This window comes from Corapipo altera, unplaced genomic scaffold (genome assembly GCF_003945725.1).
Source record: "Corapipo altera isolate COAL_440 unplaced genomic scaffold, ASM394572v1 0, whole genome shotgun sequence".
NCBI lineage: Eukaryota > Metazoa > Chordata > Aves > Passeriformes > Pipridae > Corapipo > Corapipo altera.
This window is the reverse complement of record NW_020884872.1, coordinates 1,684,216-1,699,531: the sequence shown is the minus strand read 5'-3', so window position 1 is coordinate 1,699,531 and position 15,316 is coordinate 1,684,216. Positions and strand designations below refer to the sequence as shown.

At 54.4% G+C, this 15,316-nt stretch overlaps 1 protein-coding gene across 1 annotated transcript in view; it reads right to left on the bottom strand.

Moving 5' to 3' along the window:
• SIM2 (SIM bHLH transcription factor 2) overlaps nt 1-8,207 on the bottom strand; it is a 54,649-nt gene extending 46,442 nt beyond the window's left edge. Inside the window, exon 1 of the mRNA XM_027634789.1 lies at nt 7,211-8,207. Coding sequence (XP_027490590.1) covers nt 7,211-7,385 — 175 coding nt within the window. The 5' untranslated portion in view covers nt 7,386-8,207. The remainder of the gene's footprint in view (nt 1-7,210) is intronic.
• Nucleotides 8,208-15,316: the final 7,109 nt, after the last annotated feature.

Genomic DNA, 15,316 nt, shown 5'->3' with positions numbered 1-15,316 from the left:
GCGCCCCTCAGCCCTGCGCCCCTCAGCCCTGCGCCCCTCAGCCCTGCACCCCTCAGCCTTCAGGGGCGCTTCAAACCCATTCCGTCGCCGCGAAACGGAGAGCCGTGTTTTCCTCCGGTGCCCTCTCACAGCCCGGGGGCTTCCAAAGAAACCTCCCCTCCGACGCTGGAGGGGGCAAAGGCGGCTGCGGCGGGATCCCAGCAGAATTTGGTACCCGGGCAGAAATCCCTGCGTGATTCTGAACGCACCTTCTGAAGCCCTCGCGGACCCGCGTGTGCTTTGGCCGCTTAGACCTGGTCTAGAAATGATGGGAGGCTTTCTCCCCGCTCTCGGGGTGTCCCTTGGGATGGACAGGATCTCCCGCTGGAGGAACATGAGGAGGATGCACCGCAAAGCCGTGCTTCCCCCCGAGTTTTGCCGCCCTTCCCTGTGTCAGTCGAACCTGCCCCCGTGTCCCGCTCCCTCCGGGCAAGCACAAAGGAGCCTCTGAAGCCACGCAGGGAACCCCAGGAGACCTTGGCCGGCCCTGACATCTCCGCTCCGCCGTCTCAAGGCAGTAGCAGCACCCAGGGTCATTCCCAAAAAGTGGCGTCTGCATCCCTATCCCGTGTCACCGGATCTCTCCGAACCCTCGGAGTTCTCAGTGTGTGGCTCCGCTTCCCTGTGGGCAGGGGAAGGACACCTTCCCTCCGCACTGGGAAATTTGCTTGGAAGAGCCAAACGAAAACTTGAGCTTTTCTACGGCGCTTCCCAATCCTCCTCCAGGAGAAGGCTCCTGAATTTCCAGAGACGCGTCAAAACGTTCTTTGTGCTGAAAAGCTGCTTCCTCTGTGGAGGAAAGTTTGGGGATCGCAGAGTCATCCTGCGGTTTCTTTCCCGAGAAAGAGACTGTAACAAATACAAACGACAGAGCCTGTCCAGGTGCCCTTATTTCGATTTATTAATTACCAATCACAAAGCACGGGGGTTGCAATACTGAAAAGGGGGTCACACCTGGTGGAGTAAAAACTGTCCGGAGACGAGCTCTCCCTTTCCGATGGACGAAGCAGATTTATTCCTTTGGCCACTCACGAAGCTCATCAAGAACGAACCATGTTTCTGCCTCACACGTGCGTGGCAATTCCCTGCGTCCTGTCCGTCACGGCAGGACAGGTACCATTTCACAGCATCCCCCCAGACCTGCACTAGTTTCGAGGTTCTTTCCTAGTCCGGACTAAAAACCAAAAAAAAAAAAAAGAGTCACTTCGGCGGATTTGTTCCCTTTGAAATTTTAAATTGGAGTTGCAATTGCGAACTCGCATCAAACGTAAACACGTTTGGTGGATCAGCCTGGCATTCGTCTAAGCTCGTTTTAGAGCCGACGATTTTATCATTTAATCCACCCAGCAGATCGCTTTAAAGGTGGAAACGAAACGAATAAAACCCGACGTTCAAATAAAGGGCTGACGCCCATTGACTCGTCTTCCGAGAGATTTGCAAACATATGGATGCAATAGACTCCTGCCCAGCCAGTAAATAACGCACATTTTCACTCACTGGCCTGGAGCGAGGCCAAAATTGCTGCCGATACACAGCGAGCCTTTCCCACATCGCTCCGTCTCGGGGGGACTTTGCTGGGCTGGCCCCGGCCGGGAGGGGACCCCCGTCGGGGCGGGCTGCCGGGGCTCCGACTCGGCTTTGCAACCCGCGCCGCGCATTCGTTTCGAAGGAAATGTTTAAAAATGTCCCAGTGCAGCACGAATTAAGCGCTGTCCCGGCCCAGAAAGCGATTTATCTGCAAGAAGAGAGCGGCTGGAGCATCCTTCTTGAGAATGCTGGGAACACGCCTGGGGGTGGTTTGGCCCCAGGGTGCGACGCCTTTGCGGTGCTGGAGGGTGAGGGATCGCCTAAATCCAGCGGCTTGGGGCGATTCCGGGCGCTGCCGGTAGAGAAAAGCCCGGAAAGCCTAAGCCGGGCTCAGCGGCAGAGCCCGCGCCGGCCGGCGGGGCTGGCACGGCCAGGGGAGGGGCACTCGCCAGTTCCAGTCTCAGCCTTCTCTTTCCTGGCATCCCGCCGTCGGCAAACATGGATGAGAAGAGCCTCTCTCCCTGTTTACCCTGTTTTTACTGGTGTCTGTACTGGTGCCTGGGACCAGGGCCGTGCTGGGAGGGCAGGAAGGGCACAGTGGGATGCCTGGCAGGGGAAATAACCGGCCCTAAACGCAACTGTGCCCGTCAGCCCCTTCCAGGCGGCAGGTTCGGCTCCGACAGCGCCGTCCCGGACACAGAGAGGGGGATTTGCCCCAACACCCCAAAGTTCGTGCTGCTTTTGCCGTTGAAAGACGGGGGTTCTCATACGAACGCGCCCCCTCCCTTTGGCAAACCCGGGCTCGATCCCCTCCCACCCCCTCCGTCTTTTGCCACCTTTGACTCTTTTTCAAAATAACTCAACGTTCACTTTGTACCATTTCCCAGTTTCCAGGGAAGGAGGGAGCGTGAGTTTAACTGTAATAAGAGCTAGAAATGCTTGGGAACAACTCCCACCTTTGCTCTCCGCATACATAAATCCGTGCGCGCACACATTTGAAAGCCCGGTAGCTTTCCTGCTCGGGATTCTGCTAAAAGAATTACTTCGCGATGTATTATGTTAAGTATCGGGTTGCCCTGTAGCTTGGAGTATTTCCTTTGTGTCTGCTGGGCTGTTCCCCGACTCCCGCACGGTCCCCCCGCCTTATTCAATCGCCATCCTTCACAGGGAGCCTTGGGTCAGCTACAAACTCCAGGGGTTCGCCGCCTCTCCTGGGTTTTGGGGTTTTATTTTTTCCCCAGCGCGGTTGTGCCTCGCTGGGCCGGGAAAGAAGAATCACCGCGGGGGCGACCCCTAGTTTATGTCGAGCTTTATCTCCCTCTTTTAGTCGAGGTCCAAGGTTGGATTGGGCTCTCGTGTCATCCCGTGGTGTGGGGGACACAGATGACACTTTGCTTTAAGCAGCGGGACGGGAGGTATCTCAGCCCCGACGGCACTGAGGGTCGCACCGCTGGACCCGAGGGGCCGGGACGGCTTTAGAGCCGACAGGAATCGGCTGGAATTCCGGCGGGAATAAGCTCTGCTCGCAGAGGAGAAGCTTCCAGGTCGGGGTGGCTTTGGGAAGGAGCAGGGCTGTTTTAAGTCTAAGCTCGGCAGGGATGTGCCGGGCACTCTGCGGGCATCAGCGTCACCGGCTGGGAAGGTGCCCGAGGGTTGGGACGGTGGGAACGGCGGACGTCAAGATCAGGACTTTAATTTCTTTTTTTTTCTTTTTAAGGAAAAAAAAAGTCAAGTCCAAGGGGAAAAAAATAAAAAAAAAAAAAAAAAAAAAAAAAAAGAAAGGAGAAAAACAAAAAAAAAACCAAACACAACAAAACTACTCTCCAGGACGCCCGGACAATCCCAAACCCGGCTCTTCCCACCGAGCCGAAAACACCAGATCGTGATAACAGGCCCCAAAGCGGGGGTACTACAGACAGCGACGTCCCGGGTGGACCCGCAGGTCCCACGGTAGTGACCCCCCCCCTCCCTCCTTCCCTCCTTCCCTCCCTCCCTCCCTCCTGTCCTCCCTCCCTCCTGTCCTCCCTCCTTCCCTCCCCGCCGGGAGGGAGAGGCCGGACCGACCCCACTGCCCGTCCCCGCAGGGCCACCGGCTCCCGCCGCCCGGGAACGGCCGCGCAGCTCCGGGGAAGCCCTAAAAAAGCACTTTTGTTTTAGCAAGACCTTTAATGTCACTATTAACCGTTAGTGCAATGGACGCTCACTTTCAAAAAGGGATTGTTCACTCCTCGGGCTTTATTTATTTATTTAATTCATTAGCGAACCTCTTCATAGTGGGTAAGAAAATCAGACGAAACAACTGCGATTGGCCTCGATTTTCTTAAAATATACATTCATGAGTTAAATGAGAACAGAAAACTCTGTATGTTCCTAATAATTTCTATTGTCTGCGTCTCGGAATAAGAACGGTCTAAAATCTACCGCTCAGTCGCTTTATTCAGATTATTTTGTATAGCGCAAATTATCTTTTGGGTCACATATTAATTAGCTCTCTCTCGTCCGGTTTAAACAACCATAATGTCCGATTTTCTAATCAGTTTTGGATACTGCGTCGGGGGTGGGGGAGAGGGAGAGGGTGCCGATTTAACCAGTCTGCCATAACCGGAGGGCTGAGAATCGCGGATTTTAAACACGAGTTATTCTCGCCTCTTTCTTTCATTAACTCATTTTCAGGGAGGAAAAAAAAAATTTAAAAATGCTGACAGTCAAGACAGAAGAAATTCCGCGATGTATTTTTGTTCTACAGCAACAAATACCTTAGCAAAAAAAAAAAAAAAAAAAAAAATAGAAAAAACCAAAACCCGAGAGAAGACGGTGTCGCAGAGCGGGAGCGCGGGGGAGGCTGTAGGTTGTGTCTCCTGACTTTAACTCCTCAATCTCAAGGTCGGAGCGATACCGCAGGGCACAAACTGTGATATCAGAGCACGAAATTGTGCCTTGCAAGTCTCGCACTCTGAGGGGTGAAAGGAGCTGGGGTAGAAATCCCCTTTCTCTCTCGCTCCTTGGAGTCCGACCGGGCGCCTCTGCGGGAGGATCTGAGAGTTCAGCCCATAATGTGCATCTTCGGGAAAAGCCTGGGTGGAGTGAGCAGGAGACCTGTCTGAACCATTTTACAAACCCTGTCGAAGCGCTGGGATCTATCACCTCGCTGAGGGGCTCAAACTTTTCCTAAATTATGTTTCAGCTCGCTCTGGAAAAAAGGGGCGAAGCCATCGAGGTTTTTAAAAGCAAAGTCCTCTCTCTCTCTCTCTCTCTTTTTCCCTCCAGTCTAGACAGAGCTGGAAACCGGGTTTGTAGCTGGACAACGTTTCTGATGGCTCTGATCTCAGCTAATCCGGGCCTAGCACACAAGTTGGTGGCCTGTCAAGCCTGTTCCCCCCACCCTGACACCCCCTTAAGCCTGACAAGGGTGATGTCACGGTGAGGGCCGGGGTGCCCCCCACTCTTGGGGGCAATTCCTGTGGGAGCGCGGGCACCGCGGCTCCACTGCCCCGGGAGCAGAGGCCCAGAGGGAGCCTGTTACGTGTCCGCCTTTATTTCAAACCCCAGAACCTCGGTGCCCCCCATCCATCGGGCCCAGCGCTCTCAAAGGGGCTCTTTCCCCAGGTCTCGATGCCCCAGGATTTAAGACGTTGAGCCGAGAAGCCTTTCCCGGGCTGTCGGACTCCCCGTTCCACCTCCCAGTAAAGCCAACTGGAAACCAGTAGCCGAGAATGAGGAGGGGAGGGACGACGGACGGACAGACGAATGGTGACCCCTCTCCCCTCCTTCCACAGGCAAATCCCGAGGGAGAGGGAAGTTGGGGTGACGCGGGACTCTGCCATCGAGCAGCTCCCCCCAAAAAACGCCCTATTCCAGCCCTTGGGGTGCGGGCACTGCCCGCAGCCGCCTTTCCCCGCCTCCCCCTTCTCCCCTCCACCCTCCCAAGGCACTAAACGCTCGGCTCGGGGACCGGAGGTGCTTATTCCCCCGGCCTGTCATCCCTGGATGCAAAGCTTTGGTTTAAAATGTATTTCCACCCGTAGTTAAGACGATGAAAGATCAGGAATTCGCTGTATGCATTTAAACGTTGCCCTTAATAAGCAGAGTGTGCGGAAGCGCACGCCCGGCCTGTTTAAGGAAGACAGACACATAAAACACACCCGAGCCGTGGGTATAAACCTGCTCTCGGGGTCGTCTCGTTGCTCTTGAGGATCAGTAGGGCTGGAAAAGCCGGGACACATCCAGCAGCGTCTCGAAACGTGCCACTTTTCTTCCCTCTTAAATCAAAGGCATTCGGGGGCACGTTCCCCGGGGCAGGGCCGGCGAGCGACCCCCCGAAATTACGACGCTCTGTTTCTCGTCGGGAAATTTCCCGATGGGGGATAATGGCTGGAAAATGCAGCGGAGCAGCGCCTCGCTTCCCTTTGCTCCGCTAGCTCGGCGTGCCTCGGGAGCGCACGCTGAAGGAGCCCTGGCTTTCCCTAGCACGGCTAGTCCCTGCTCCCGAAATTTCTGAATTAGATGGCCATAACGGTAAGCTTTGCTCGGGTTGGGAGGGGGGTTTTATTCCGCCCCCCGCTCCCTTCCACTCTTTTTCCTTTTTTTTTTTTTTTTCCCCCTCAACCTTTTAATAAAGCTCCTTCCAAACCGCGACGGAGAGCAGACCTTCCACTCCGGAATTCGCTAATTCCTTCACCCTCCTCCTAGTCCGGAGAGGCACAAACAAATGACAAAGGCGGGGAGCCGGGCTTTATTTAGCCACCCGCAGCCACTTAACCGGCCTTTCATTTCACGTCTCCCCCATCAGCTCGGCGGAGGCACGGACAGGACGGGCGGCCGACGGCTCCCCACGGTTGCCGGCCCGCTGCCTCCCCTCGCCCCAAAGGTGGCCCCAAAGGCGCTCGGGGGGGACGATGCGAGGCTGTTTTTCGCCAAACCCCCGGGGGAAGGAGAGAGCCGTGCCAGGTCTCGCTGCCGGGTGTCTCCGAGAAGAGCCACCGGAGCCACGGGCTCAGGGCCGGGGAGCAGAGGGGTCCCGGCCCCGCTCGGGGCCAGGCTGGGCTCGGACCCTCCTTCCCTTCTCTCCTCGGCTCCAGCAGAAGGCGGAGGGCCTCGCTGAGAGGCCGCCTCGCCTTATTTCCCAGCCTGCTTCCCTACCTCCAGAAAACTCCAACCAAAACAAAATAATAATAACAACCACGCTAGTTTTTTTTCCCCGAGCCGAGGGGCCATCCCCGGGGGCCGCCCGGGCTCCTCCCGGGGCTGCAGGAGCCGGTGAAGCCGAGCGGAGCCGAGCCCGCTCCCCTCGGGACGGTCCCCCCGAGCAAACGGAGCTGAACCGGCAGCAAAAGAGGAGGGGAAGAAGGGGGGGGGATTAACCGGGAGGGTCTGGCCCCCACCACAGCCGGTTTTTGGGCAGCGCAGCGCTGCCTCCTCTCCCGAGACAGGCGGGCTCCTTTCCACCCAGGGCGGCTTTTCCCTCGATCACCCCTCTCTTGCCACCCGGTTCTGGGACCCCTGCAGGCATCTCCGCCTCCTCCCAGGACCCTGAGGAGATGCGGGCTCGTCTCGGGGCGTGTGTCCACCCCACCACCCCCTCCGCTCTCTTTTTCGGTCCTCGGTGTCCCCCGTCCCTCCCGTGAGAGCCCCGGCGGGGTTTTACCTTCGGGGAAGACGGCTCGCATTTTCAGGTAGCTGGTGGTGAGGCGGATGATGGACGCCTTGTCCAGCTGGGAGGTGATGGCCGAGGGCAAGGGCAGGAGTTTGGCCAGTTCGTAGAATTCTCCATTTTCTTTTTCCCGTCTAGTCTTTGCCGCGTTCTTGGATTTTTCCTTCATCGCGACTACTGCAAGGCGAGGATGTCACTGGCATATTAGACCCGATTCCTCCGAGTTGCAGGGGGCATGGATTTCGGCGTCAGTGTTTTCGTTTGAGGAAGGGAGAGAGCTCACCCAAATCAAATCAAATCAAATCAAATAATTATAATAACAGTAATAATAATAAAGGGAGAGGGGGAATAAAAAGACAAAAAGGGGAGGGAAAAAAAAAAATAAAAACCAAACCAACCAAACAAAAACAACACCAACAGAAGTGGTGCGAGGAGGGGGGAGGCGATCTCTGAGCCACAACCAGGATGGGAAAGCCGTTCGGAGAAGGCAGTTCTGCTCTGGCCCTGCAATAGCGAGAGCTTCGAAACCCAGACTGAAAGACCCACGCGAATCTCCGTCCTCTGCCTGCAGCTGGGAATCGGATCTTCTCCTCAACGGGGAGCAAATCTCTGGGTTCTCTTCACCGAAGGATTTCTTCTACTCAATCCTTCCCCGTCCAAAAATAATAATTAAAAAAAAATATATATATTAAAAGTAGAGCGTCCATGCAAGAAATCATTGAGCTAAGCAGGCTGAACTATCTTTGGACATTTTGTCTCTCAAAAAAAAAAAAAAAAAAAAAGAAAGAAAGAAAACGGAACGACCGCGCTGCTCGTTGAACGAAGTGCAAAATGATCTGGTCCCGGAGCCCGAGATGCCGAGCAGACGACGAGCCCCTCGCTAAGCGAAAGTCAGAGGCGGTGCGGAGGGAGCTGATGGCTGGAGCGCTCCGAAATCACGAGCTCGCATTTCCCTCGGACGCTTCCCTCTCGGCGGGCTGGTCCTGCGGCAGAAGGGCTCTTCCCCCGGGCCCGAGGGGCTCCTCCAGCGCCGGGGCGCGGGGGGCTCCGAGCCCCGCGGGCGGCGGGGCCGGGCGGGCGGCGGGGCTGCGGGCACGGGGGGCTGCGGGGCTGCTCCTGCCGCTCCGGCCGCTGCGCCCAGCTCCAAATGTGGTTCTCATGCGGAGTCAAATTAAAGGATCCGTTTTCCTCGGGACCAGTGCCACTTCAGCGTTGTCTCTTTCCAAACAAGTCCGAGCGCTGGCAAAGGCGCGGGATTGATTTCGTTGCTTTTATTTATTTTTTTTTTTCCCCTTTTCCCTCCTTTTAAAGAAAGAGAATTTGCAAAATCAGGAATAGTTTCTTTTTTCTTTTTTTTTTCTTTTTTTTTTTTTTAATTTGTCACTTATTTAAAGAGCAAAGCGGTGGCTCTTTGGCATAGACATGCCTTTCAAAGGCAAGGGGAGGGTTTGCTACATTCACCTCCCGCAAGGAGCAGCGATCCTCACCATACGGCAAGGATCGAAGGTAAAATTCCCCTCCTCTCGGAAATCACAGCCGCCACGCTCCTCGCCTGAAAGCACCGATATCTCCGCTTTTTTTTTTTTTTTTCCTTCCTCTTTTCTTTCTTTCCCTTTTTTTATTTATTTATTTTTTTTCCAGGGGCAGAAGGAGCTCTGAAGTGGACCTCTCGGTTAATTCTTTAGCAAAGGCTGCGGAAAGCCAGGAGAGCCTCAAGAGGGGAGGGGATAATGTATCCGTGACGTGTCCTCCCGCGCAGCGCCCTCCGAGGGACCCAAATACAGAGGAACCAGAAAAGAGCCGCAATTAGCACTTGCGATGGGACGGGGGGCCGGGCCGGGGGGAGCCGGGGGCGGAGGCCCTTTGCTGTGGTAGCCTGAGCTCGCTCCCCTCGACCTCCCTGAGTGGCCGGAGGAGCCCCAGGACCCCCTTGCCCCGCACCCTGCCCTCGCTTGGTGCACCGGCCGTGACCCCGCGGCGCCGAGGGGGCCCCTCGAACCCTCCCCGGGTGGTGGGCACGGAGGGGGTGTGTGTGGGACCCCCTTCCCAGACCCACTGCAGCGCCATGAAGTCACCCCAAACCCTTTTCCCCGTTCTTTTGGCTCTGGTTAAAACGTACCTGCGCACCCAGAGGTATGCGTGGCTCGTCTGTTCACAAACACGTATATCCCGCGCTCATTTATACTATATATGCACATTTCGCGTATACATTATACGCGTGCGTAAGTATGGATATATATAAATATATAAAAATATGTGCACAGGAGAACATGCACAGACGCGCATACACACGCATATATACTTAACACACGCACATACATTTGCACATACACATATATATTTACGCACATACATTTTTTTATTTATATATTTACACGTGGCCCCTCGGCCATGCGGTGGAAGGGGGGTCGAGCTCCGGGGGAGGCGGTGGGTGCAGTCCCGTGCCCTCCCCGCCGACAGCCGCTGCTCCTCAGCCCCCGACGTGACTCCGCTCTGCCCGGCGAGCCGCCGGTGACCGGGGCTTAACCCCGGAGCTGCCGAAACAGCTCTCGGGGGGACGGTGAAGCAAATCCCGGAGAGCCCAGGCTTTGCCGGGGGCCCCCCGAACCCCCTCCGTCTGGGCGGTCCCGAGGAGCTCCCGGGGCTGGAACCGCAGGGCTCGGGGCCACCTTGGCAGGGGTTGTCACAGAGCGATGCCCGGTGTCCCCTCGCCGCCAGAGTCATGTCCTGAGTGGCGGAATTAACCCCAGGCTGGGCAGGACTGAGCCGGGCTTTGACACGGCCCCGACCCGATGGGAGCCCTTCGCGCTCCGGGGGCACCTCGGCGCTGCCGAGGGGGACAAACACCAGCACTTGCGTGTCCCTGTCCCACTCCACGGGGCACACACGCTCATCCCAGGGGGAACAGACCCTGCCCGCGCCCCTCGCTACACCCCGGGACACGCGTGGCTCCAGCATCCACCGTGCGGGGGGAGCAGGGATGAGGCCGGGGATTAAAGCAGGGAGGAAAGAAGGAGGGACCAGCAGAGCGCCGGGCGACACGCGGCTCCACAACCTCGGGCACAGGGAGGGCGCCCAGGGGGATGGGATCGCCCGTTCGCAAAACACAATGCACCGGTCCTTAATATTAATCCCCGGGAGAGGCCTGGCCGGCGGGGGACTGTGTTTGCTTAAGCTCGCCCGGCCCTCCGTAATTATCCTATTACACCAGAAAGAGCCCGGCCCGGGGGTGCCGAGGGAAAGGCCACGCTCTTTAACCTCCCCGCCGCCGGCACCCCTGCCCCGGCTCTCCCCGTCTGGGCCACCGCTCCCCGGGGGATGGCGAGTAGGGAGATTCGGTCACCTTCTACCTTCCCTGCTTGAAATGTGGGGCAAGGAGAGGGTGAGTGGTTCTCTGACGGGCCCTGCCCGTCCAGCCTCTTGTCCCGTCCCAAACCCGTCCCCTCCTGGCTCAGGTACCCGGTCCCGTCCCTCGGCTGACGCGGCTTTTGTAGGGGAGGACCGCGGGCATCGGGAACGGGCTCCCTGCCCCACCGTCCCGGCCGGGATTTAGGCTCGAGCCGGTTCCAGGTCAAGGAAACCTGAGCGAAACCCTTGCACCGGCGAGCACGGGGCTGTGTGACCCGTTCTACCCTCCTGCACTGCCCTTTTCCCCCGCAAAATAGGAGCAGCCCCCTTCCCCTCTCTCGGGGGTAACCTCTCTCCTGGGCACTCCTGGAGCAGGTTTGGCCACGGCAGATGCAGCCGGAGATTAAATCCGCCGCTGTATTTTTCTTTTTACGGAAGCGTGTTCCGGCTGAGACTTTTCACCGAGCAAAACAAACCTAAATTAATCTAGGGGGAAAAAACTCCCCCAAAACCAAAAACAAAACACCCGTCGAAAAGAAACTTCAGCCTTACGGGGAAATTCTCAAAATTCAATGCAACCTCCGCCCACCGCCGAAACTGGACGCATTAACAGAGGTAAAAAAATATATATACGGGGGAAATATAGTATATATATATAATATACATGTGTGTGTGTGTGTGTAAAATTATTTGTATATCAAGGCAGGTCCTAAGGGGTCCGATACAACGAGCTCTGCGATCGCTGACCCCGAGAAGGAAACTACATGGGACATTTCTGCGTCCTGTAAACAAAATATAGGAACGAGTGACTGGGTGGCAAAGGAAAGCGTGAGGGGAGCATGTTCCGTTTCTAACAAATTACGGTGGTTTGGAGAAAGGGCAGGTCTGCGAATGTTTTCAACATAATCCCGGCAGGAAAAAAAAGAAAAAAAATCACGTTGCTACAAGGGTGGCCCGAACCTATCGAGGTGGATTCGCGGTGTGGAACTCTCTGAGTGAGAGGTTGCTGCACGGACCTTCCGGCAAGGGCTTCCCCCCGATCGTTTTAATAAAAAACTCCACGCCAGGGACGAAAATGAATAAGGAGAATAAATAAAACAATAAATTATTTTTACATTCGGACCGTGTTTTCACTGATGCGTTATTGTGGAATGATAAATCGGACGCGAGCAAACCCCGCTGTCATTTAACAGCGTTTCCCCCTGGGTTGGAGGGGAAAACTTCACCGGGTGGGAGATAAAGGGAAAGCGTTTCTGTCCCAGGTGAGCTGCGTTGCAGGGGAATATTTCTCCTTTCTTTCCCTTCCCAGGGAGGGAAATAGAGAGGAAAACGAGGCGTGAGAATAACTCTCCAGCACCCCCAAAACAAACTCCCTGAGCACGCCCGGCACCCCACGCTGGGCACAACAAGCCCGAGGGGCTTATTTTGCTCGGGTGCGCGGAGGGGAATTCCCTAAGGAAAGGCTCAAAGAGAGAGGGTACAACGCCTGTTCTTTTTTTTTTTTTTTTTTTGCAATCCTGCCAACAGCACCTTGCGGGACGGGGGGCACACGCGGGACTCCCGTCCTGTGGGCAGCGGGGTGGACAGCTCTGCCAGCCCTTCCCTCCCTTTCCCTGCCCTGCCGGGAACCGGGAGGAATTCCAGGGGCGCTCCCGCCGAGCTTTGCAGGACTCGTTTCGGTGGAGAGGAAGGGCCCAGGCAGGCGCAGGCGGCAGGACGGGGGTTGCCGTCCACTCGTGTCCGTGGAAGTTGTCCCGGAGTGCCGCCCTTCCAGCTCTTGGCACAAACACCCTTGCAGGGCCGTGGCTTTGGCGTTCCCGGAGTTTTCCTGCTTTTCTCGCTCCGCTGATCTCGCACGTAAAACACCCGCGGTGGTGGGTGGGTCGAGGCTCGGGGAATCGGGGCTGCGGGGCCGCTCTTAACTTTAGTCTGATGTGCTTAGCTGAAGTATTAACTGTGAGAAATACCACCGCGAGCTCCACAGGAAAGAAAACATCATCAGGTATTTTAACATTCGCAGCCTGCAACATCAGCAGCGCTGCTACGAGCTCAAGAGCCAGCGGTGCTTATCGTCCCCGGAGGAATCCCCCGTATTTTGTTTTCCCCTGTAACTACTGTTCCCAAGTGTGGATGTACACACACCCCCGCTCACACACACAAATCCTATAAGTGCTAATAAAACAGATTCCTCGGGATTTGTTTAACTTTCCCTGGCACCACCGTCTCATGCTGATATTCCGTGGGGTTACTGGTGTGCACGAGGATTACTGGGGAAGTGTGTAGGACCACGGGATCAACCTTCTAGGGTGCCACTCGGACATGTCCCTCCAAACGAGCAAGGTAGGAAACCGTAAGCGCTGGCAACACGATTAATTCGCACTGAACACTTGAAAGGAGAAAAAAGGAAGTTAAATCTTGGTGCTCGAATTATTGAACTATGCAGAATCGAGGCCTCCGGTTGCAGGGGATCGTTTTCAGCTCTTTACTGGGAGCTCTATCGCTGCTATTGTCCAAACCTTTGCTGCCCACATGGGACCGCGCTTGGCAATAGGACAGAAAATTATTTCTACTGGGCATGAACTGGAAATATCCAGCTGGGGCATGGATCCCATTTCTAATCAGAGCGGAGGGGAGGAAATCTCAGTGCTCTTGCTTGTTACTCAGGGAGTTTGTCAAAGGCGCCCTGAGTTAACTATCCAGAAAAAATACGGTTGTTTAAAAGTGAAATAAAGGTTGTTTGGGGGGTTCCCCCCCCCCCCCCCCCTTAGAACTTGTAAATTGATTTGTTTGTTGTTTTTCTGTACGTGGTGTAGAATACGGTACATGATGTGAGCAATGTGCATAATGTAAAGTGATAATATAGGCGTGCAACGCTGCAGGAGCTGTCAGAGTTGATGGACTGATCCAAATGGATGATATTTGCAAAAAATATGTCTGAGTTAAATACTCTGAGTGCTCATGTTCGGGTCAGGTTTTCAATTTCAGTTTTCTAAGGAGAATAAAGTTGTTTTGTTAAGGTCAACTTCGGGTTTCCCCCCACCCCACCCACCCAACTGGACATGGAATTTGATGAATTTTCTGAAAGTATTTTCGTAAAAATCAGATAATTGATATTAATTATGATACCGAAACTTTCATGTCCAAACATTTGCTTCTGCTAATACAAGCTGCAAACCATATTTCTTTTAGCTACAGTAGTTTAAAAGGCAAAAGCTGTCCTTGGGAATAGGAGAGGGAGTGTATCAGTCAGAGAGAGGAAGCTTCCAGGCTGTAGAAATTGGAAAAACCTAATAGGAAAAGCACACAGTGGATCATTTTTACTCTATCTGTCTGAAATCCTTTGAACGTTATGAAAGTCAGTGTAAGTATTTTTATTTACTTTTTTTAAAGTTATGTTCAGTGACTTGTTTTCTCAGTGGTCCTTGGCTTGTATGAATAGTGTGACTAATCGAGTGGAGATGAATAATGGATCTGTGAGGAATAGAGGAATTCTGATTCAAAACCATCTCTCTCCTTTTATTTTTTTTTTTTTGGTGGTATTTTATGCTTCTTGGCATTCAATACATTATATAATGGCTGTCAGAAGAACTTTGGTAGTGAAGTTTATAAATACTTTAGTCATGATTTACAAATGATGAATGGAAAACGCTATTTATACATAATTATGTGATGTTTTACTATGTTCTAAGCACATTCATAAGCAAATGTATGTGCCCTCATTATCCACTGTGCCTTTGATTTCTAAACAGGTATTTTGCTGTGTACAGGCAGAGAAATTTAAGTGAAGAATGATGTGTTCACATGGGGCTGGAATAAAAGGGGCAGTGGAGGGACAGCTTCGATTTCGGCTCCGTGTGAGCAGGGACAGGACCCAGGGAAGGGTTGGAGCTGGGACAGGGCAGGCTCAGGGTGGATCTCAGGACAAGGTTCTTCCCCCAGAGGGTGCTGGGCACTGACCAGGCTCCCCAGGGCAGTGGGCACGGCCCCAAGGCTGCCAGAGCTCCAGGAGGGTTGGGACAACGCTCTGAGGGACAGGGGGGAGTGTTGGAGTGTCCTGGGCAGGGCCAGGGGTTGGGATACCCACAGCCATGGAGCTGCAGCAAGGTATGGAAAAACACAAAGTGGGAAGGGAGGGTCTGTCTCCTTGCTGGTGTCATCAGGCTGGTTGGGAAGGCCTGGCATGGACATGAGGAAAATGAGGATTCACCAACTCAGCTCTTGGGGACCTGTTGGTATGGATTCAATGGATGTGATCCCTTTTGGTTTATAGAATCACAGAATTGTTTGGGTTGGAATGGACCTTAAAGATCATCCAGTTCCACCCCCCTTCCATGGGCAGGACACCTTCCACTATCCCAGGTTGCTCCAAGCCCCGTCCAACCCGGTTCCAAAGGCAGCTCAGAGAACAGCCTCACTCCATGCATGGTGTCTTGTTTGAAATGGGTTACAAGTCTCCCAACCTTCACCTTTGCAAAGTCAAGGCCATGGGAATGTGTAAGGAGCCCACACGAGCCGACCTCACCCAAGGCAGAAAGCAAGAGGTGTTCCTCACCTTCATTATTCTTTCCAGCTTTGCCTGTAACTTTGCATGCCTTCTTCCTCTTCTCAGGGTTCATAATATCTGGGTTTCCAGGATTTATTGCGGGAACTTGGGATGTGCCCGATCTTAACTGAACAAGGATGACCTAAGTTCAGTCTTAGGAAAGACACCCAGTAAATACTGCCCTCTAAAATGATCTGTTCGACCCTTGG